Source organism: Alosa alosa, chromosome 14 (genome assembly GCF_017589495.1).
Source record: "Alosa alosa isolate M-15738 ecotype Scorff River chromosome 14, AALO_Geno_1.1, whole genome shotgun sequence".
Taxonomy (NCBI): domain Eukaryota; kingdom Metazoa; phylum Chordata; class Actinopteri; order Clupeiformes; family Clupeidae; genus Alosa; species Alosa alosa.
The window spans coordinates 27,909,878-27,932,809 of NC_063202.1; the positions used below are offsets into that span (position 1 = coordinate 27,909,878).

The following is a 22,932-nucleotide window of genomic DNA, read 5'->3' on the forward strand; positions in this document are numbered from 1 at the left end:
GTGGGTAACGCTGTCCAGGCGAGACAGAGAGTGGAGAGAGCAGTAGCCTGCCCTGCTACTGGCTTTGTGTTCCTGTATGTTCCTGTCTCAGAGCCAGCACAGATGGGTGACAATTTAATTCCCATTATTATTCATACAGAAGAATACAGACTGTGACCATTTGTGTCACTGATGAATATTGTACCTCGCTTGACATAAATAGTTTAGATGTCTCAAATGTTCACCTGTTTGCAGCCATTGAGGACTTGCATTCCTATCATAACTGCAGTGCACCTGGTAAACATTAATATTACTCATGTCCAAAGGTGACTTGGCAGTCAGTGAAAGGCCACAATCACAAGTACACTGTCAAGTCACTTCAAGTTTTATTATGGCTCTGATTCAAGAACCGCTGTGGCCAGAAGCTCACACTCTGGCTGCTCCACAGAATCACTGATGGAGTTTAATGGCCACCTGTTTATCATCGGCAGTTATTTGTATACATCACTTTAAATGTTCATATTGCAGTCAGGATTATCTGAGACAATCAAGCATGTAGAACAGTAAGCCATCCACTGAGCTGTGCTTTAAGGAGAGAGTGGTCTTTAGAGTGCTGAAAGGAGGGAGTTATCATTGTGCTGGTGTTAATTAATTTTAGGTGCCTGGCCCATCCTTCTGAGAGGAGGTGCTTAATTGCATTAAGAGCAGTAAACTGAGACATCTGCATTACATCAGGCATCTTTGACTCAGCGTGGCCTTGGAAGTCTGAAAATGCCATTGTGTGTGTCTGTGTGTGTCTCTGTGTGTGTACAGTATGTGTCACATATCTTTTGTGATTAACCTACCTCATACAAAGTAATTAATCATCCATTTTTACATTTGCTTATTTTACATGGTTTATACTTTCTCAAAGAAATTCATCTTGAAAGTCAGATTGTTGCCATATAGGGATCAGATTTTTCATATTTCATATATTTTATATTTTGGGGGGCCTTTTGCCTTTACTTAGACAGAACAGATAGAAGAGTGACAGGAAGCGAGTGGGTAGGTGTGGGAGTGGGTGGGATCGGGTAACAGCTGCGTGTCGAACCTGAACCTAAACCCGTGGGCACTTGGACCCAAATGTGGTATGGACGCTGCCGCTCCTTGTGCCACAGGATCCCCCTCAAAACAATTCTGTTTCACTTTCAGTAAGGTTTTCCCCAAGTCAAATATTCCAAGGAAGCTGGGGTAATATGTGAAACCAAAGTCATTTGTTAATCATTAAATGATTAACAAATTACTTTTTCCAAATTTTAAACAAATAAAAAACAAAAGTGCAGTCCTTGCAATACTGTTGTATTGTAAAAGAAGTGTGCTATTCCCTACATTAAGTGGAGTGACAGAGAATGATATCATGGCGTATGTTTTCTGTCAGCCCATGGCTCGTCTGTCTGCTCCGCCAGGCTGGCATCTGGCAGGCAAGGAAGAGGGCCTCTCGCTGTGCGTGTAATCTTTCACAACTTGGAAGCTTGCCTGCTCTAGATAATCCTGCCTTGGGTTCCACACCAAGAAACACCTGTTTGTGCCGTACTTCCACTTCAAATGTGCTGCTTTAATTTTTTGTGTTTTTATATATTACGAATCAGGCAGAAAAGTGGCTGGTTTGAAGGAGAAGAAGCTTACACTCAATAGGCTCCCCACTCTCCATCTGGTATCAAATTACACTCGGTGCATAAGTCATTCAACTCAGCAGAGTGGGGGCTCTCTGGCTCTCTGGCTCTCCACGTCACCTCTCAGAAGGAAAATATTTAAATGGGCTCTAATCCCCCATATAAAAAAACTCCTGGCACATTGTCTGTGTTCTGGATTCGGGGAGGGTTTTTTGTGGCGACACTATCAGGTGAGTGGCCATCACTGATTCCCCGGAGTCAGCTGACTGGTCTGAACTAGGAGGATGTCCGGGCCATTGCTCGTGCGTGACCTTGCCGCCTTCGCTATCTGATCCCAGTTCTGTCCCTCTGGGCAGTGGCGTATACTGCCCTACAGCTGGCCCTGTCAATAACTCGCATTGACGCTGGGTAATGCCAACATTGCATTCACACACTATACCACCCGACCCCACCACCCCCGTGGCCCACTTATGACAGGACATCTGTCTCCACAGCCCCCACTCCACACTCTGGACAAGGTTTCAATTCAAGTTCCCTAGTTAAATAAAGAAGTCCCAGCATATTAGCACTAGGTTTAAGTATACACGTAATGTACATATTAATATATGAATTGTATGAAATGGATATCTTGTGTGACTGTCTTGTCAGTCTTCACTGTTAAAAACCCTGGTCAATAAAAAGAATACATATATGATCTTGTCAGTGTCGAAACCTGATGGTTTTGTCAAGGCAGAGGAAGCTTCAGTAACATGTCTGATGTCGCAGCTCTCAGCGGCGAATGTTTCCATGTGGTCATGTGATCCTCTCAGCTGCTGTCATGGTGAGGGTGATGAGGCGTTGAGTCATCTGGGCTGAGTGGCGTTGCAGACCGTGCCTGTGAGCTAAAGACATAAGCATGACTGCAGTGGGTGGCAGTTTGAAAAGACTTTCTCTAGTGCCCTTGTTTGATGTCGCCAAGCCTCCACATTCAATCCTCACGGGAGGAATATTAATGCCGCTGACACAAACCATAATTCTTATACTTATGACCTGTAATGCATTCTGTACATTTCAAAGTGCTTGTATTTATAAACACTCAACTCCCTTCCAGATACCCTCCCTCCCCCTCAGAAAATGTCTAATAATGACTGGATATCTGTTAGATTATTGGAGGGCTACTGATTTTTGGAACAGAACTTTTTTTCTGTTTTGTACTTCTTTCCAGTTTCCACCATCAATGTCTGCTCACTCACTCACTCACACACACACACACACATACACATACACATACACACACTTGCAGCTGCATCCCAGAAGCTTTTAAAAGATTATAGTGGAGAGCTGTGCGCAAGTCAGAGTGTGTGGAGAAAGCGGATAAGGATATCGAGGCTTTGGTGGTCGTGCTGGTGCGGAGTGGATTATATCCCAGACTCCGAGTCAGCCCTGTTGATTATCCTATTATACACCACAGGATGGGGAGATGCTGTCAGGATCAACGGAAGCATCATCTCCAACAGCTCTTCCTGTTTGTATGGGTGTGTGCATGGCTGTCATCAGCGCTGATGCATCACATGGTTGTGGTGATAACCACAGCCACAGCTATTATGATATTTGTACACAGATGTAACCTAAGCTCCCCAGATAAATCAGAATGCATACCCAGATGTGCATTTACTATAGTCACACAACCTGTCATCGAGAATGCATGCATCGCATCAGGAAACATCTCGCTACTTCATTTTATGTCTGACAAATGGCCCAAATGACATCAGACACATTTTAGGAACAGCCCCAGGGTTTGCTTTGCCATTATCTCTCAACAACAACAACAAGTTGTTTAGAGAAAACAAAACTCTTGATGCTTTTGTGCATTGCTGGATTTCCTGCGCTTTTCTCTGGGCCCATTAGGAGCTCGGCTCTCCAGCGTTGTGTAAGGGCTGATTCATCCAGTGGAGCGTGGGGCTGCAGCCGCTCTCTGACCGCCTCCCGTTTAACGGAGCAGAGCGGGGAGACGCCGAGCTGTGCCGCCCGCCACACGCCAGGGCTGATGGAGAACTCTGGAGGAGCTGCCACTAATTTGGACCCTCAAATTCACATGCACACCTAATGAGACAAAGGATGCAGCGCAATTAAACCGTTGTGTCACTTCATTTGCGGCTATTTCGAGGTGTAGGGGTGTGCGTGCGTGCGTGCGTGCGCACGCAGTCAGTAGCATATAAGTCTGCTGTTCACATGGTTTATGTGTATAGGTGTAGGTAGTGTTAATGGGTTTTTGATCTGCTCCCTCAAGGACCCTCAAACCATTCTTTCGCCGCTTGCATATGATTTGAAGGAAGGATGCCTTTGTGATGAAGCAGGCATGCATAAAGAACTTTAACTAGAAAAGCATTTCCTGAAGGAAATACAGTGCATGAAAATGCAAAAAATATTATGTAAAATATCATACAGAGTAAAAACAAACTATATTGGTTGCTAGGTAGATGAGGTTTAGTATAGTTGGAATGACTGACCAGTTAAATAGGTGGATAGTTTAAAAGGTTAAATTATTTGCTAGGTAGATGAGGTTTAATAGTTGGAATGACTGAACTAGGTGGATGAGGTTTAATATAACCTGGCCACCTGGCCTAGGATTCTAATTGCTTAACGGCAGCCTTAATAGAGCCATATTGTATGCTTAAAGCCTGAGACAGAGTCTATTGTTTAAAAAATGTAGATAGTGTAATGGATGTTGATAGACAGAAAGTTGAATGGATGTTGATAGGCAGATTGTTTAATGGATGTTGATGGATAGTTTAATGGGTGGATAAGTGAATGGTTTGAAGAGGATGAATGGATAGAAAGTTGGATGAAATGTGACTTATCCTTGTAGAATGGAGAGACACAGAGAGAGTTGGCCGAGTTCAGCAGAAAGCAGTTGATACAGGTGCAATCAGTTGAACTGATTCTTTGATGGGGCCTAGATGAGCAGCTGGAAGTTAATACAGGTGCAAATCAAGTTAATTAGTCCATTGATGTCATCAGCCTAATGTTAAGTCTATGGGGAAATTGAGTAGTTTTTAATAAATAGTTTAAAAAGTATAAAAGTTACAAAGATGAAAAATACAAAGCCTACATGTCCTAAGTAAGACCTACGTAACAGTTTGAATGAAGTTTCTATGTTAAATGGTTGAAGCTGCATTAGCTACGTTAAAAGAAGAATAAGAAGACTAAAGAACAATATAGTGCATTTTCCTGCACTATAATAACTAGATGTACCGCATAGCGGTACAAAATATGACCGCCGCTCAGTCCTGTACATCCGTTCCGCGAAAATAAATCACACTTCAATTTGTCTCCATGTTTCACTCCATCCCCCACTCTTGAAACTTTTGTGTATGCTTGTTTGGCATGCCTGAGTGTGTGTGTGCGGCTGCACAGAAAGTAGCCTACTGGTGCTGAAAAGGTGAATAGATTGTAGAATAGCCAAAGAAGATGTAGCATTGTTATAAAACCTTTAAAATCTCTAAACAATCACAAGTAGGGCAGTTCATCACAGTTCATCCATTGCAACTGGATTGATGAAAGGTCACTTACACCTGTAGGCTATTGTATTTGGGAAAAGCAAAAGGTATCAGCATAATGTTATTTATTTATTTATTTATTTATTTATTTATTTATTTATTTATTGTTTCATTTATTTATAAACAAAAACATCTCTGTCAGTTCCATGCCGTTTTCAACAGCTATCAAAAACAAAGGTCAGGATTTTAGTCATCTTTAGTTCATGTAATACTTTATTGTCAATGCACAAATTAAGTAACAGTAGTCTGAAACGTTATTGTTAATGCACAAATTAAGTAACAGTAGTCTGAAACCAAATGCTGTTTTACATCTAACCAGTGGTGCAAATAACTGACATGTCCAAATGGGCCTTGATGAAATGCGTCGCTAGACTGTTCATACACATTTTAACGGGCCAATCTTGAAGAGCTGTTGTCCGTTATTGTTCGTGCAAATATAGGCCGATTTCATGTTCTCTTGCATTGTGTAACTGAGGTCCATGGCTAGTCTGGCTTTCACCAGACCAAGCTCAATCTTTTAAGAAATCAAAAAATAAATAACGGGCAGATCAGGCTGGGTTCACCCAGCCTAGTCCATAGGCACCCGATATTGTTTAATTTTCCGATTGAGATATCCACGCTCTGGCTATTCTAAAATGCAAAAATGCATCAGGGAGTTATGACAAAACTGTAACTAACAAACTAGTTCCTAATAGAAAGCTGTTAGCTTCCCTAAGCTACAGGTAGGCTTATAAGGTAGGCCTATTTACAACATAAATTGTCAATAGGCTATGCTGGCGACACAAATAAAATCTCCTTTGAAAACCAATGGCTTACGCCCTTACAGTATCAAAGCGGACTTAAACTGCCATATCGTGGCGAAAAGTTGTAATACAATTCACGCAGCTCCATGAGTCAAGGAAAGCGCGAATGAAGTAGCCACTTCTAAATGGGACCCACTACACAGTACTTAAGGTGTGTTGCTAAAAGCAGCCATAATGAAATGAAGGTGTCATTGTTTGGATACTTCACACACACGTGCTTTTTAATTTCACAGACTACAACTACCAAGCTGGAATCAAAGCACATCGATTCCCCTCTCACACCCTGCACGCACTTAAAAAAAAACAAAATAAACAGGCGCCTCAGTCTCACGCATGTATAGGCAAAACTGTATCAGACCGGTGTAACGTTGGTAAATCTTCCATTGCACAGAATGATTTTGTAGCACGTGCAATAAATGACAGTCGAAAAGATACAAACAGTGCTGCTATCAATTTGCTTGGTATAACCGCATTTATAGTTTTCTACAAATGCAATCAATCAAATGGGCCTCCATCACTCAACCAACGCTTAACGGTAACATTACCTAGGTCCTTATTGATATTACAAGATTAACGCATTGCCTGCAGTAAAACCAAGCATGTCCGATAAACATCCTCAGATTTATTTCGCTTCAAGAAGAAATGGGAATTACATTTCATGTGAACATCATCCCATCCTTATTAGGCGTTCTCTGCGGTAAACTACAGTCCTTGTAGGAAGCGCCCATTGTTTTTCCAACCCACTTTTAACTTCCAACAAAATTACGCCTCACTGCAACGATCGCCATCTAGTGGACAAACGACTACTTATCGCCAATACTGGAAATGCAGCCATGATGATGATGATGATGATGATGAATATTTATTTTGGCTTTCTTTTAATCCTACTGAATTTGTAATTATGTATCGGCCGTTCTAATACCGATAGTATGTGGGTGCCTATGTGTGTGCATGTGTATTTGTGTGCACCGCCATCTACAGGCCAATGAGTGTACAGTCACTAAATGTACACATAACCTAATTTTTTTAGACCCCCATGGATGAAATTCTACGAAACTTGGCATACCCCCAGAGAATGCCAGGTCAATCATACACATACAATTTGGTGCAGTTCTGAACATCTTAACTGAAGATCGGGGCGATTAAAGCAGAATAATATTGCATTTTCATTTTTTCCCGGGGGGTGCAAATCACAAATGAGTGATTATGGGCCAGATTGACATGGGCCCTTGGGACCAACATACCATAAAAGATTCTTTATCCTCAGTGCCACGGTATAGGTAGTTATTTAGGAAAAACTGCTTTTTTTTTTGCAGTTTGGGGGGCCCAGCACGAGGGGGGGGGGGGGACGAACAAAATTTTTCCGTAAAAGTCTAGTGGGGCTACATACCCACCAAATTTCATGTGCCCCGGTGGTTCGGTGTTCCGGGTATCGTTGACCAAAAATTCAGGAAGTAGATGACTGGGGGGTGGGGGCTTTGACAATCCCTATATGACCGCTTCGCTAGCGGTGGTCATAATAAGAAGAAGCCTAGGAAGAACAGTACAGTGCATTTTCATGCACTGTAATAACAAACACTTAGAAATCCTGAACTAGTTTAATGATTATCATGGCAGTTGTATAATTTTTTTCACTCCATTTCTAATATAAACTCTACAAGATATTATTCAATTTAATCATCTTCTGCTCACAAAGGTAAAAACTCTACTGTATGTTCAAAGAGAGACATTCTAAGCTTAATATTTTTAATCTATGGATTGTTGAGATTTGTAGTTATATGTATTGTATGTATATGTCATATAAGCCATAGTAAACATTTTATCAGAGCTGCTATGTCATGTCTGTTTATTCTTAATCTAAATGAATATTTGAGATTAAACAGCTCCTGTAAGATTCTGCCGAGATGTAATTTTAGACTCTGAAGCGCGGTCTAGGAGAAACGCGCAAGATTAGTCTGTTTTTAATCAGAAGCTTGATGGTCAGAGCCGCTGTCCTCTGTGCTCTTAAATGAATAGATAGATAAAATAGACCAGACAGGAGATGGATTTATGAGCACACAATTCAGCCCTCGGTCTGCTCCAGTCATACCCTACTCTGGTACATATTAGATTATTTCATTATTGCTAATTATGGTAATTAAACCCAATATGGAAAACAAATAGCTATTACTAGTATTTTGTGGATTTCTGGTCCCTTTTACAAGGAAATGAGGTAGTCATTTGCTTTCTTATACAGTCCCATTGAGGACAGCATTAACGTGCACTGGTGTGGTGGGGAAAGGTTTTGCCAGTGAAATAGCGTATTGTTGAAGTGAAGCCCTAATGACAGAGATGTCTGAGAATGGAGCCAGCCTCTGCACTGGCCTGATTCCTCACTTCCTGTGAGCAGAGTCATGATTAGGCAGTAGCCTAGCTGGGGAGTCTGCTGCTTTAAATTACTGAGGAGAAATCGCATTTGACAGACATTAACGGGTGGCCTCTTGTCTCCTGTTCAGTCACGGTTACGATGGAGTGGGTCGGGGGAAGGGGGGACTTGAGGGTGGTGGTGGTGGTGGTGGTCATGGCTTAGGTCAGTGTTCAGCTCGGTCTAGACGGATCAGACAAACACAGGGCTGTAGGGCACAAAAGCAGATTGTTCCCTGGTCAGATGAATGTGTGTTCAGCTCAGGGCCACAGCTGAGCCAGTCTGCCTGTGTCATCATCACTGCACCATCACATACTTCTCTAGGTGATGGATGACGGAGGTTGGGCCCAACCTGTTAGACCAGCCGTCCTTCAAAGGCTGTAAATGTGCCCCTATAGGGTGAAGCACAGAGGATAAGAGTCCTCTAGCATTCTTGGAATACCTAATGTTTGGTAAAAACAGAAGTTCAAAGCATAAAGTGCACTTTCCTTTTACAACTTTTTCTTTTGAAATATATAGGTTCTCAATCACTTTACTTGCTTTTCCTGCACACTTGCATTGCTATCTTCTGTGCATCTAAAACCATTATGGCTTTGGGCTCAGAATGTATAAAGGTTTTTTTTTTTGATCAGGTCAAACCTGAGCAGTATTTAGGCTCTTGATTTGTAATTGTATTCAAAAATGTTTTGTAGAGTGTTTGGTAGACCTGCTGCTATTACTCTAGACAGAGCTATGAAGTCATTATGTGAATACATTATGAGCTGTTTTATCATGACATAACTCTTCAGGACTATCCCCATTAGTTTAGTTAAACTGACTCTTTTTTTGCCCTCTTCAACAGGTGATAATTAATAGCACAATCACACCCAACATGACCTTCACTAAGACCTCCCAGAAGTTTGGCCAGTGGGCGGACAGCAGGGCTAACACCGTGTTTGGACTGGGATTCGCATCAGAACAGCAACTCACAAAGGTCAGTCAAGGTCCCAAGGCCAGTGATCTAATGCATCAGGGGTCCAATTACTCTGAAGAATTTAAATGCTCTACTTACCAAGCTCATTGTGCTGTCAGTATAAATGAAAAATTGTTTGAATGAGGAACTATTCTTTTATTTATTTTTTGTCAACAGTTTGCAGAGAAATTTCAGGAGGTAAAAGAGGCTGCAAAACTTGCCAGAGACAAGTCTCAGGAAAAGATGGAGACCTCCAGTAACCATTCCCAGGTCAGTCTCTGCAGATGGCAAGACTACCAGATTACACTGAGGCCTTCATTCCCCCATCTGCCCTGATGTGTGGTGTGCAATCTCATATCTAGTGTTGTGTAATAGAGCACGCTTCTCATTATATGTAACAAATGAATGGATTTTTCCCAAGCACAGTGTGATTCAGAGAAAATGTAATTAAAGCATTGATGGACCCTTTAGCTACTTTATATACACACACACACACACACACACACACACACACACACACACACACACTCTCACACACACACCAAGTGTCCTAAGTGTATACCATGCCAGCGAAAATTGGCTCCAATTCTCACCATGACATAACAGCTCTGATGTGCCATGTGTATCCAGTTTGTGAGCCCAGGCATGACCAAGGTTACGGAGGAGTTAGTGATTAATGGTGCTGCTCAGCTAACCAAAGGTGAAGGGTCACTCCTCGTACACCAGGAGCTGGTATGCAAATTAATCTCCCAAACCTGAAAACAGCTATGTGTAAATAAGACTAATTTGTCAGTCTTGGTACGAGACCAATGCAATCTTGTCTCTAGGCTATTGCCCAATTGACAAGTTGACTTCAGGGTTGATGTGCTCTGATTAGATTCCAGTGTAGCTTGGATATTAGAGACATTTTGTCTGATATTTTCCAGCTCCTGCAGAAATAAAGAAATAATCTCAGCATAGACAGACGTCTCAGAAGTTGGTCTCTTTTTCATCAGCGTTTGTAGCCTACATCTTGTAACAACTGAAAGGTGTATTTGCCTTTTATTATTTAACAGCTGTGTCAAATCTGGGGATTTATATTAGTCACACACGGTTATATTGCTACATGAGGGAGGATACCTCAACCTTGGAAACAGACATGGCATTGACACAAGTATGACATTAAGATTTTTAGTCAATGAGCCACATTTTGACTACATTGGACAGCAAAGTGTGCTTTATACAACATATATCAATTCAATTCAATTCAGTTTATTTGCCAGACTCATGTCCAAAAGCTACACAAGACAGAACAGATAAAGACAAACAAAAAAAAAAACAAGCAGACAAACAAGAAGAAAAACAAATACAACAATTCAAATACATACAGACATTTCAGCCAATGCACTCTCAGACTGGGTGTGTACCTGGAGCAGCCAATGCACTCTCAGACTGGGTGTGTACCTGGAGCAGCTCACAGATGGATTTGAGAGTGCCACCATGATACTGTTGGTGGACTCATCCAGACGTTGCATGAACTTAAACATCAAATTTCTTAAAAGTGCTTTCAGTGTGCTTACTCCTGCAGATACCAACATCTGACTAGCACTCCCTCCTCTGGGAACCTTGAGTAAAATTCGCATTGCATCATTGTAGGCAACTTGTAACTTCTGCATGCTGGATTTTTTGTAAGAAGACCGATGGGCAGTATAGAGTGGTGTGCAGTAAGCTTTGAACGGAGCCACTTTAACTTGACTGGAACAGTAGTTAAACTTACGTGCTATGGTGTTTGCCTGTGCATATAACTTACAACACTGTCTGTATATGTCATCATCATCATCATTCATATCATCTGTAATAAAATTACCAAGGTATTTAATCTTTTTGCAGACCTCAAGACAATTATTGTCTAGTTTGAACACAGGGAAATTAAGCCATTTATCCTGTTTCGTTCTGCATATTAAAACGGCACTTTTGCTGGAATTATATTTTATGTCAAATTCCACACCATAGTCAGAGCATATATTAAGAAGCTCCTGCTGCCCAGCACTACTTGGACTAACAGTTACAAGGTCATCTGCATACATAAGATGACTCACCAGCATGCCACCAATCATACAGCCAGTGTTGCAACCATTCAGTCTCCTAGACAGTTCATCCATATATAAATTAAATAAGACAGGGGACAAAATTCCTCCCTGCCTGACACCATTTGACACTCTAAAGGGGGCAGATATGACCCCCTCCCATTTGATGTACATCTGCTGGTGGGCATACCAATAGGCAATAACCCTCACAATATACCCAGGCACTCCCCCTTGCTTTAGCTTAATAAAGAGCTGTTTGTGATTCACTCGATCAAACGCTTTAGAGGCATCAATAAAACACATTAGAACAGTGGAATTTTTAGCCTTATACAAATTCACAATTTCCTTAAGAGCATAAATACACATGTCTGTGCCATGTTTTGGCTTGAATCCAAACTGATTATCCAGGGAAGAGATATACCCACTCACTCTGTTAAGGAGGATTCTTTCCATTACTTTGGATAAGATACTGGCCAATGCTATAGGTCTATAATTATCCAGGCAACCAACTTTTCCAGCTTTGTCCTTGATAACTGGGACAAGCAGAATAGATAGCATTGAATCTGGTAGTATGCCATGGATCATCAAACCAGTAAAGTTGATTGCTAGGAGGGGAGCAAGCCTGAGACTGGCATTTTTCAGATGCTCTGCAGTTATTGAGTCCATACCACATGCTTTGTTCGGTAATTTCCATATGGCATCAGATACCTCATGTGTCAGTATACTTATTGATTCATCACTGATAGCAGAGTCCTCCACATATGGATCATGTTTTAAACAGTTAAAGATGGAGCTATAGTTCTGTCTCCATAGCTCAGCAACAGTATCTTCTCCAGAGACTCCTTCAACAGTACAAGGAAGGGAAGATTTACAGTTATTGAGGGACCTCACCTCCTTCCAAAAGTCAGTGATATTGTTGCTCATCAATTTACTGGCCATAGAGTCAGCACTCATGGCTTGCTCATTTCTAGATATTAAACGAACAGCATACTTATATCTGGCATTGGAAAGTTGTTTTATTCTCAAGCTCAGGGCCTTGCCTAGGTCTCCCAGCCAGGGCCCAAAGCTTGTAAGCTTCCCGAGCTTCAGTATGATATGGAGCCACATGCTCATTCCATCCTGGTCTAATATTATAGGCCCTGTTTCTCCTGTGTTTTTGAAGAGGTTTGCCACCCTCAAACAGGGCAGCCACAACATTATCATACATGGCACATAGGTTACTCTTGTGTTCCTCAATCTGACAGTTAACATCCTTACACAGAATATCTTCTCTGGGCAGATAAACATTACTCAGATACTGGTCTGTGTTAGTATAATAAGCCAATAAATCCTCTTCAGAAAAAGTTGACCAGTCTAATTTAGTACACACATTGCCATTGATAGCATTGTTGTTGCTGGCTGTAGATGGTAATTCTTCAATGTTAATTGTGAGGGCCAAAGGTATATGGTCTGTTAGTGTGACCCATTACTTAATACCCATATTCTCTATGGCTGCATGTCCATCAGCTGTACTAAAACAATAGTTAAGCCATGATGTTTAGTGCCAGGCTTCACTTATGTATGTATAACTGTCTGCAGGCAACAGTACTCTACTTGATAGAGTGATGTTATTATCTTCACTAAAGCAGGTCAGACGCTTAGCAAATAGTGAGTTGATGTCAGCATTTATATCCCCAACAACATATACACTGCAGATGCTATTGTCTTGGATAAAAGCATTAATAAAAGCCAGTCTATTGAGATATTCAAACTCATTCTCACTAGACTCAAATGGAGTATAAACAATTTAAAATGACAAATTTATTACATTTATGAGAATATTGTATACCAATACACCAGTCAACATCAAGCCTGATCGGCTTTATCACAGCATCAATCTTTTTGTCCCAGAGCACAGCCACCCCGCCTGGGATTCTGCCTCTGACTATAGCCTTGCTAAGATCAGTCGTTGACTCTCCCACTCCAAGAAAGTTTTCATTAAGAGTGTTCTCTAGATCTTGTTTAGCAATAAAAGTATCTTGCAAACATAAAATGTCACATTCTGCGAGCAAACTGTCCACCACAGAACGTCGAGCTTTATCCCCTGCACTCTGACCCAGACGCAGGCCACAGCAGTTGTAGGACAGTACACGAATTGACATTTTCATGCCGACGGGTTGACACCAGAGGGCCCATTTGCCTCTCTTTTCGGACGGCGCACAACGTAATCCAACAACACTGGCTTTGCGTGGCTCATAATAACGCCTTATTAGAGCTCCTTCAGGCCAGTATGTGAATTGTAAATATTTATCAAATATTTATGAATCTTAGTTTGGTTGTATGTATCTAGTACATATTTCAAACCTGTACAACCTATGAGACCAGTTGTGATGTATTTGGCAGTGAAATGCCACCTGTGCTATTTTAGCACCCAGAAAACACTCTTCTAGTGGTCTAACCTACTTCTGCCCAGTCTGGGCCCTCACAATGAATGTCCTCCAAATGCTCATGCCAAAGAAATGAGAACCATGGGTCTCCTGAATGTTTGAGTAAAGGCAACATTCTCAAGTATTCTCTGAGGAGGTTTGGAGGGGAGGAAGTGTAGAATAGTGGTACCATAATCCCATTCTTTCGTATCCCCTCTCTCTGTGTCTCTCTCTCTCTCTCTCTGTCTCTGTATCTCTCTCTCTTTCTCTCTGTCTTTGTATCTGTCTCTCTCTCTCTCTCTGTCTCTCTCTCTCTGTCTCTGTATCTGTCTCTCTCTCTCTCTCTCTGTCTCTCTCTCTCTCTCTCTGTCTCTGTATCTGTCTCTCTCTGTGTCTCTCTCTCTCTCTCTCTGTCTCTGTATCTCTCTCTCTTTCTCTCTGTCTTTGTATCTGTCTCTCTCTCTCTCTCTCTCTCTCTCTCTCTCTCTGTCTCTGTATCTGTCTCTCTCTCTCTCTCTCTCTCTCTCTCTCTCTCTCTCTCTGTCTCTGTATCTGTCTCTCTCTCTCTCTCTCTCTCTCTCTCTCTCTCTCTCTCTCTCTCTCTCTCTGATGTGATGAGATGGAGGATATTTTTGCATTCTTGTCACCACCTCTCTCTCTGCTCTGACAGGAGTCTGGTCGGGAGACTCCCTCATCCACACAGGCTTCCAGTGTCAACGGCACCGACGACGAGAAGATCTCTCATGGGGGCCCGGAGACGGCACTACTCCAAAGCGAGAACGACCGACTAAAGACTGCCGTGGAGCAAAGGTACGCCAGACATGGCGGTTTTGTCACAGTTCCCCATGGTGTCCGAGGTGACCACTGAGTCGTTGTTGTTTTTTTTCATCTTCTGTGGTGGCCTTCTGTAGGCTTGCTGTAGCCAGGCCATCAACACCTTGACAAAGACGTGCTATTCAGCTCCATGGGCAACCCTCCACAGGGAGCTCAGACATGTCTGTTTACCTCCCTGGTCCATGCGCAGTTCCTCTAGTCACCATGTCCTTTGAGAAAAAAATAAATGTGTGTGTCTGTGTGTGTGTAGAGGGGGGGGGACTGGATACGATAGAATGTCTTGTATGCCAGACACTGCTAGAAGTATGTCTGAAGTAGCCAATCCATGTCTCATATTCATGTTGTTGTTTCACTGTCTTTCAGTAATACTAATGCCAAGAAGTGGGAGACTGAACTACAGACCTTGAAGGAGAGCAATGCCCGTCTGGTTGACTCACTGCAAGAGTCCAATACTAATATTGAGACGTGGAAAAAACAACTGGCCACCTGCAAGGAAGAAGGTGATCAGCTCAGGAGCAAGGTAGCGTATGGTAACTGGACATGGCCAGTTAGCACCACAGTAGCTGTGTCACGGACAAAAGGAAAGTTGAAAAGCCGTTAACTTTAAAGTTTAGAACTTTTCTTAACCCAGTTAAACTCTGTATCCACTATATGTGTGTGTGCCTGTGTGCTTATGTACTATGATGTTGTCACATGAGGGTTACTCAGCGTTTGTCCTTGTAGTTGGAAAACACATGGACAACACAAGCAGTCTTGTGACTCAGACTGTAGAGGACAGTTTTCTGCATTGAGCAATATTGTTTGGGGGTTGTTGGCTGTGATTAACGTGCTGAACGGCCATCTGCTCCCAGATCACAGAGCTGGAGGCCCAGTGTAAGGAGGCCAACCAGGAGAAGGAGAGGAATGCCCAGCTCGCACTCCGAGTACAGGAGCTGGAGGCCGAGCTGCAGGACAAAGAACAGGTGAGATCACACCCAGCACACACACACACACACACACACACACACACACACACACACACCCTCACACACACGCCCTCAAACACACACACACACACACACGCCCTCAAACCCTGCTGATGGACACACTAGTTCACTGGCTGGTCAACAGGAAGCTGGCCTCATTTCCACCAGTCATGCCTAACCCCAGTCAGTCTCCAGTGACACTGTCGTCACCTGCCGACACCTGACAGCCTGTGCTGAGCTGCACCCTGAGCTATGCGTCAGGGTGGAATTAGCCCTGCTGGCGGCCAGGTCAGACTGACTAGCCACAACTGGCTCCTCCTCCCTCCCCCAGCAGCAGGTTCACCCAGGGAGCAGTAGGGCGGCCCAGGCCCGAGAGGGACCAGGGGCCAGCGGGGAGGTGCAGCCAGCGGCCTCATATGTCCCCCCAGGGCCCCACAGCAGTGTTTACTTACCATGAGGAAATGATACGCGCCGCTCAACTTGTTGCCTTTGAAGGCAGAGTGTGTCTGATTAGCTGATTTCCTTTGCTGAGCATTGAAAAAACACTTTGCTTGACACAATAATAGTGTTTTCATTTTTTCGGTGTTATTATTATTTTGTACAAATTGCCCTTGCAAAGCTATTATGGGCTGTGCTTCTCAAAAAGGTGATGTGAGACATGTTTACTCGGTGAGAGGATCACAGGGATTTTAAAATACACACACAGCCAACTCTGCTTCTCTGGATCAGCGTGTGCTCATGTTTAGTGTCAGTAATGGAGGGAAGACAAAGAGAGTGTGTGGAGTGAAGAGTTTCCACTGCCATCAGTGGTCCCATATCGGCTCGGTGCTCCTCCCACACCATCCCAGGCTGGGGGACGCGGGGGGATATTCAGGTCTCGCAGCACTGCCGCGCCTGCTAGCTGTAATTAAGCCTGAGAACATTGCGGAAGGGCCAAATCCTGACCTGTGCTTGTTAATGGCTAACCGCTCTCCTGCCTGCAGACAAGTATTTCATTAGCATTGACGTTTGCGCTCGGCGCTGTTGTCTTTTTCCTGCCTCCCCTCCCCTCCCCGCTGGCGTGTCAGCGAAGGTCCCCCCTGCGGGGGCCGGCAGGCGGCTAATGTGGCATTCAGCGCTGGAGGATCAGATGGAGGCAGCTGCAGCCTGCCTGACGCACAGCTTGGGTCCTGACACACACCCCTCTCCACTGCACCAGCAGAGCCCAGCCTTAGTGAAAAGAGGATTTAGACCAACATCCAAAGTAGTGGGGCTGCCTTTTGAAAATGTGTGAGGAAGACGGTGCCCATAATGTGAAGCCCCCTTTGATGTTCCTGGAAGACATTTTAGTCAAAGCGGGGCCATGTTTTTACCAGCCAGTGTTGACAGCCATGTTGCCCTGGGCTTTGAGTGACAGCGTCTCTGTGAATGCATGTCAGCGTCGGCCCCTGGGCCGGGTGGCAGCGGCTGGGCCGTCTCCTCCGCGGCTCCCCCACAGTGGGTTGCCCCCATGCGCCTGCCTCGCATGAAAGTTTCATGGCGCCGTGTCACGCAGTCACAGTGAGTGACGTGCGGTTAAATGTGCGCTGCCTCCACCCGCCGGCATGCTGTGTGTAAGCACTAGACTTCTCCAGCCTCTCTTTGTCATGACTGCATGAAAATTTGATGGTTCATTTTTTTATTGGTGCTCACACTCCTCCGTGCCCCCTGCACACACAGCCCCACAGTTATTTATTTAATCTCATGTCATGTCTTCCATGCTGGAAATTCTCCAGATCTATTTCTTGGAGTCCCTGAAGTGGAGCTAGCATGATGCTGGGCGTTGACGTGTGTGTGTGTGTGTCTGTGTCTGTGTCTGTGTCTGTGTGTGTGTGTGTGTGTGTCTGTGTCTTTCTTTCAGGAGCTGGAGAACCTGCGAAAGCAAGCCGAGATTATCCCACAGCTCATGGCTGAATGTGAGAGCATCACTGGAAAATTACAGGTACACATCATCGAGCGTGTTATATGGTCGTAATGTGTTCTGTTGCACAATGGACATGATGAGGCGAGTGGCATGCGTGACGTTTAAGGGAATCACTTCAGGCATATTGCATAAAGAAACCACAGTCCTCTAGCAGCATGCCATGATGATGATTGTGTTCTGGGTGGTGAATGACGTTCTTTTCTTTTTGGTACATTGCAAACTGGTTCCACAAGCCAGAGAGTTTAGCGCCACTTTGGCCATGGTGATGGTTCATTCTTGAACACCTAAGTACTTAATGACATCTTTGTGTCTGTTTCTATTTACACACTATTAGGTGATGACTATTAGTGACAGCATTCCAGATAGTAGCCCTGCATGCTCCCTGGCCCTACATGAGATCCTGGAGCTGGAGCGTGTGAGATGAGTGTTCCATTCGGTCATCAGGATTGTAGCACGGCAAGAGCCCCCCACCCCACCCCCACCCTTTTACCCAGAGACAGCAGGAGCACCTGTTTATGTTGCCCTCAGCACATGTTCATTTTATTCGAATGAGTGCATGTAGCACCACAGACATGTATGGAATAATTTCAGGGGCATCTTGCATTATGATAACAACGTTGTGTTATCTCACTAAATCTCTTCTACAGGAAGCACGCCTGTGATTTGGCTGTAGGCAAAAGGCTGGCTCCCAAATGTCAACGGAATCAGAATTGTGCTCATCAACAGTAACGGCTCCACTATCAGACATTTGCATGCCGTCATGGATTGTTGACATTTGTTCTACTCCACCCCCTATAGATAGTTTGTTTCCGTTTAGCTTCTAACACAAGCGTTCCCTGGTTGTCACCAAAATGTAAGCTGAATGCAGTGGCTCTTTATATACTAATTTACACAATGTAATTTTATACACTCAACATTTAACTCAACTGTAAAAACACGGTGGTATGTATGTAAAGGTTTATAACATCAGTGAAGCTCAATGCAGGGAGGGTCCTTGTTTCTGTGGAACCAGTATGATCTAAACGGCAGGCCTCAGGCCATGAGCAGCTGCACAGTGACTGAGTATCTCCACACCCTTATCACAACAGCAATCATGCCCTAGAAAAGATGCCGTCATGCAGGCACCACACACTACGCCCAGCTGAAACGCAGCAAACCTAACCACTTTAGATAGAGTCACTTGAGCCTATTTAGAAATGGGATCCTATGAGTAGGGTCAGGGGTCAGCTGTAGATATTCCGCAGGGCGCTAAACACTGCTGCCTCCGGGACCAGAATAAATGTCAAGATGGACCCTGTGACCATAATTTGACCCTATTTTTGCCGGGGAAGTGGTGTGAACTTCACTCGAGTGCTCTACATTCTGGCACAGTTGGCCAATGGTACTAATGTATGTATTATTTTTCCACTCTTTTATTTCTAGGCTGCCGAAACGGCAAATAAAGAGCTGTCTGAGAAGATGGTCGTCCTCCAAAGCGATGTTGATGAAAGCCAACAAAAGCAAGGGAACATGAAGGGCGAGCTGAAGAAGTTCATGGATGTTTTGGAGGGCAAAATCGACGAGCTGCACGAGGTCAGGCAGGGCCTGTCCAAACTGGGCCTTGACAACTAGGAAACCCGCTTTGTGCCGACGCCACTATGGGAAACACCGAAGATGGGAAGTTGTCAGCATAGATCACCACGGTACCATGTCCCAAGTGGATTCCACTTATAATGGAGAACAATCACAATAATAAATGAAAAAGTAACAGCTATAAAACAATGGCCATGAGGAAGAGGGAGAGCGCCACGACCCAGAATGCTCCTGCTGATAAGTGTGCATTGCATCTTCTGAGACGTGGCACAGTCCTGCAATGTGGCTACGATGCCATATCTTCTAGGGTTAAAGGGTGGAGGGTTTTGTCGGTCTGTCAATCTATCGGTCTGTCTGTCTGTCAGTCAGTCTGCCTGTCATGTCTTGCTGTGACATCTGTGTGCGTGTTTGCCGCAGTCCACGCTCCTAGACCAGATGTGGAGGTGCAAAGGGTTTCTCAAAGGGCTAACGGTGAGATAGAGTAGACGGCTAGCTTCATTCATGTAAGTAATAATAGATCACAATTACACTGGAGACCTCGAGTACGTATGAGGGGTGAAACCGTAACCTGTACGCGTCGGTTTCACAAATGATCTCAGGTTGTTTTGGGGGGACAGTTTGGTCATTCGATATGCACATACATGAACGGCAGTGTCACAAAAGTGCCTCAGCTTGGAGTTCCTCTAAGCTGGCAAAGCTCTCTGGAGCTTCCCAAAGCCAGAGCGTCGAGGATTAAATTAATAACCACTTTGATATTTCTATGAAAGCAGAGTCTAACAGGCTCCTGGAGTAGTTTACCTCTGTTTACGAAGGTACTAGCTCATCTAGGGAGTCATTTGTAGAGCCAGTGAGACTGGAGAGCAGTTGATGAAAGCTGAGCACATCCCATGGATGTTGTGGCACGCAGACTTGCATGAGACCTGCCTCAGTAAGATCAAACAGTGCATTAAGAAATGCAGGTGCCTGGTCGGCTAAAGTGTATGTGCATAATAATCAAGGGAGCTCTTGTTCATTCTCAGTAGAATTGGGAAAAATACAATACCTACCAGTTACCCCAAAACTATGCTAGGAAACCCATTTGTTTGAATGCTAAATTCAGAGGATTTTTGCATGTGGTGGTGCCGATTTCATCCATTTTAAGAAGAAATGTCCGTCTTTCACTTTGTAGTTTATGTAATGGATGTGCTTCCCATACTTCAATCTCTCTCTTTCTCTTTTGTATGATGGTGTGTTTGGGCTCAAGGGATGTGCTATTGCTGCTAGACTTTGGGGATTACATGGAAAGTGTACTTCTTCAACCGGAGTTGGGTCAGGTCTGTAATACAGTCCAATGCTGCAACTCAGTTTCCAAACTGTGCTGGTGCCTAAAGATTCAGTTTGACTCTTTCTAGCAGCAAACTAGCATATGAAAACAATGTCTATGTTATTGATAAGTTGAGATACACTTGTTTTTTTGTTTGGTTTTTTTTGGGTGCCGACTTTATATGGAATTATGTGTTTTCAAGGGATGGTGATGTCACATGTTCTCTGTGTCTTTTCCAAACTTAAAATGTGAAACTTGCCTTTCTAACAACAGCCACATTCTTCTGTTTGCTAGCTGTGACTGTTGGGAATGGGACAAACATCTCATTATAGACTCGCTGTTGGGAAATGTTGCTGTAAATGTTCAGTTGTAAGTCACTGTTGGAGTTCACCCCGCATGGTGTTCTCTCCAGAGTGGACTCTCCCATCCCAGGCCGGCCCTCATCTGGGTGTCATCTGGCCCAGACTCACTCAAGAGGCTGCCGCCTGGGGGACGCCACACCAAGTAAATCCACACACTGAAGAGACCTCCCAAGTGAGGGAAGGAATCCTTGCTAAATAGTATACTGAGAACACTTGACCTTTTTTCCTCCTGAGACAATTGACTCCTTTTCACTTTTTGTGATTTTCTGAACGAAGTTGTACCATATAGAGTTGATAACTGTTCAAATATAGTTTAACTACAAATGGGATGTTCATGTGTGTTTTCTTGAAAGAATCATTTGAAACCACTTCTCATGTTCATTCATATGCATCAAGCTACTGAGTAGGTATTGCAGTAACCACATTTCAGTTCATATTTACTCATACCAACAGCTTTTGTGTAATATTCTGTAATGCAAAGCATTGTGGGAGACTACCCACAGCCAGTGTGAGACTGATGCAGCACTGGCAGCTTGCGAGGGGTGGTAGGTTCAGCGTAGGTAACAGGAGAAGTGGGAGTGAAGTCAGCGCCAGTCTCCCACATCCCTCAGTGCAAACGGCTGCAGCAACCACACAGGAGGACACGTTGCCGTGGCAACTTGATCCCACACACTCCTCGTATTGATTCAGCCGTCTTTGTGAGGGGGCTAATGTAAACGGCTGGGAGTGAGGGAGTGGGAGAGCTGGAAGTGTGAGTGCGTGCCTAATCCTGGCACGTGACGCTCAAAAGTGATGTCTTCTTCTGTGCACAGCCACCACCTGGTCCCTGTGATGGCCAATAAAAACAGCATGAGGAGAATGATGAGTACCAATAAACTTTAGAGAGACTGACACCCACACACAGGTGTAGCTACTTCTCCAATAGAAAAGGCTGAACCGTTTCCTGCAGTAAAATGCCTCCTATGGTCTAAACTATCATTTCACAGAACAATGAAGAGTTTGCTATTTTGTCATCTTCATTTTTTTATGTCGTCTTTTGTCACTGGTGTTTGTGCCGTCTTTTGTCACTAGACGTAGGCTACACCAGTGACTTATCTCCCTGTCTGCTGTAGTATCTCAGTCCGCAGTGTGATCGGCGATGAGTGGGCGAGTTGGGGGAAACATAATTAAGAGTGTTGCTGCGATATAACCGTAGGCTACCACTCTGGAGCCATCCTGTTGCCATAGTAACACCATTTGCCAGGAACCGGCGCTGCCCTGGCGGTTTTTCCTGGTGCCTGCGGTGTTCTCCTCCCCAGGTGTCCCCACCCTGTCCCCCCAGGCACCAGCATGTCACCGGCACACACCTCTGACAAAAGAAAAGTGTGCCTGCAGGCTAGAGGGAAGACACCCTCAGAAAAACATGTAGTAACCTCCTTGCAGGTCCCGTCTAGACAAAATTCATGGCTGGAGCTGAATCATCTCTAAGGTTCCAGCACGGATTTTCTCAACACCAGTTTTTTGCGTTCTTCTGTTGTGTCCCCGGCTATGTCAAATATCAAGTAGGAGTCTTTGCGTTTTGATGTTTACAGAGCTCAATCAGAAATCAGGATGAAGACATTTTTTTAATTGGCTTGCCTATAATGTGCTTAAAGAAGTCATATGGCCTTGGCGTATAAGGCTTGAAAGAGGTATCTTTCAAGACATCCCTCAGTCATATTGTAAGGACACATAAAGACCTATTGAATAGGAGCCAAGAACAGTTATGCAGCTATGCACCACCGCCACTCATCCATTTTTGACATAAAGATCCCTTTAATAGCCTAATGCAGGGAGTCCCAGCCTCAAAGAGGGAAGCACTGGAGCAACAGGCCTCTGGCACTGAGGAGGGAGGGAACTTTACTAGGACCACTAGATGGCAGCGATATTAAATGCACTCAGGCACATGGCATCTGCGTCAGATGTGACGTGTGACGTGTTTTAGAGTTCACAGGTTTTCACAGAGCTACACATTCATCATTATCAAAAACAAAATGGCACACATGCTCCTCCTCAAATAGACTGGATGATCGCGACAATCCCAGTTCTATTCTCCTGTGGGCTATACACATTTATCTAGAACTTGTTTGTAGAGGAATACATCAATAGTCTTTAAAAAAAATCACTTGGTAATGA

General features: G+C 44.0%; 1 protein-coding gene across 2 annotated transcripts in view; it reads left to right on the forward strand.

The window, feature by feature from the left end:
- Window positions 1–21,102, forward strand: part of homer2 (homer scaffold protein 2) — a 32,324-nt gene extending 11,222 nt beyond the window's left edge. For both annotated transcript variants that reach the window (XM_048262848.1, XM_048262847.1), the window contains exons 3-9: window positions 9,219–9,350; window positions 9,507–9,599; window positions 14,471–14,610; window positions 14,998–15,154; window positions 15,486–15,596; window positions 17,479–17,559; window positions 18,964–21,102. In XM_048262848.1, the coding sequence (XP_048118805.1) occupies window positions 9,219–9,350; window positions 9,507–9,599; window positions 14,471–14,610; window positions 14,998–15,154; window positions 15,486–15,596; window positions 17,479–17,559; window positions 18,964–19,152 (903 nt within the window). In that variant the 3' untranslated portion in view covers window positions 19,153–21,102. The remainder of the gene's footprint in view (window positions 1–9,218; window positions 9,351–9,506; window positions 9,600–14,470; window positions 14,611–14,997; window positions 15,155–15,485; window positions 15,597–17,478; window positions 17,560–18,963) is intronic.
- Window positions 21,103–22,932: the final 1,830 nt, after the last annotated feature.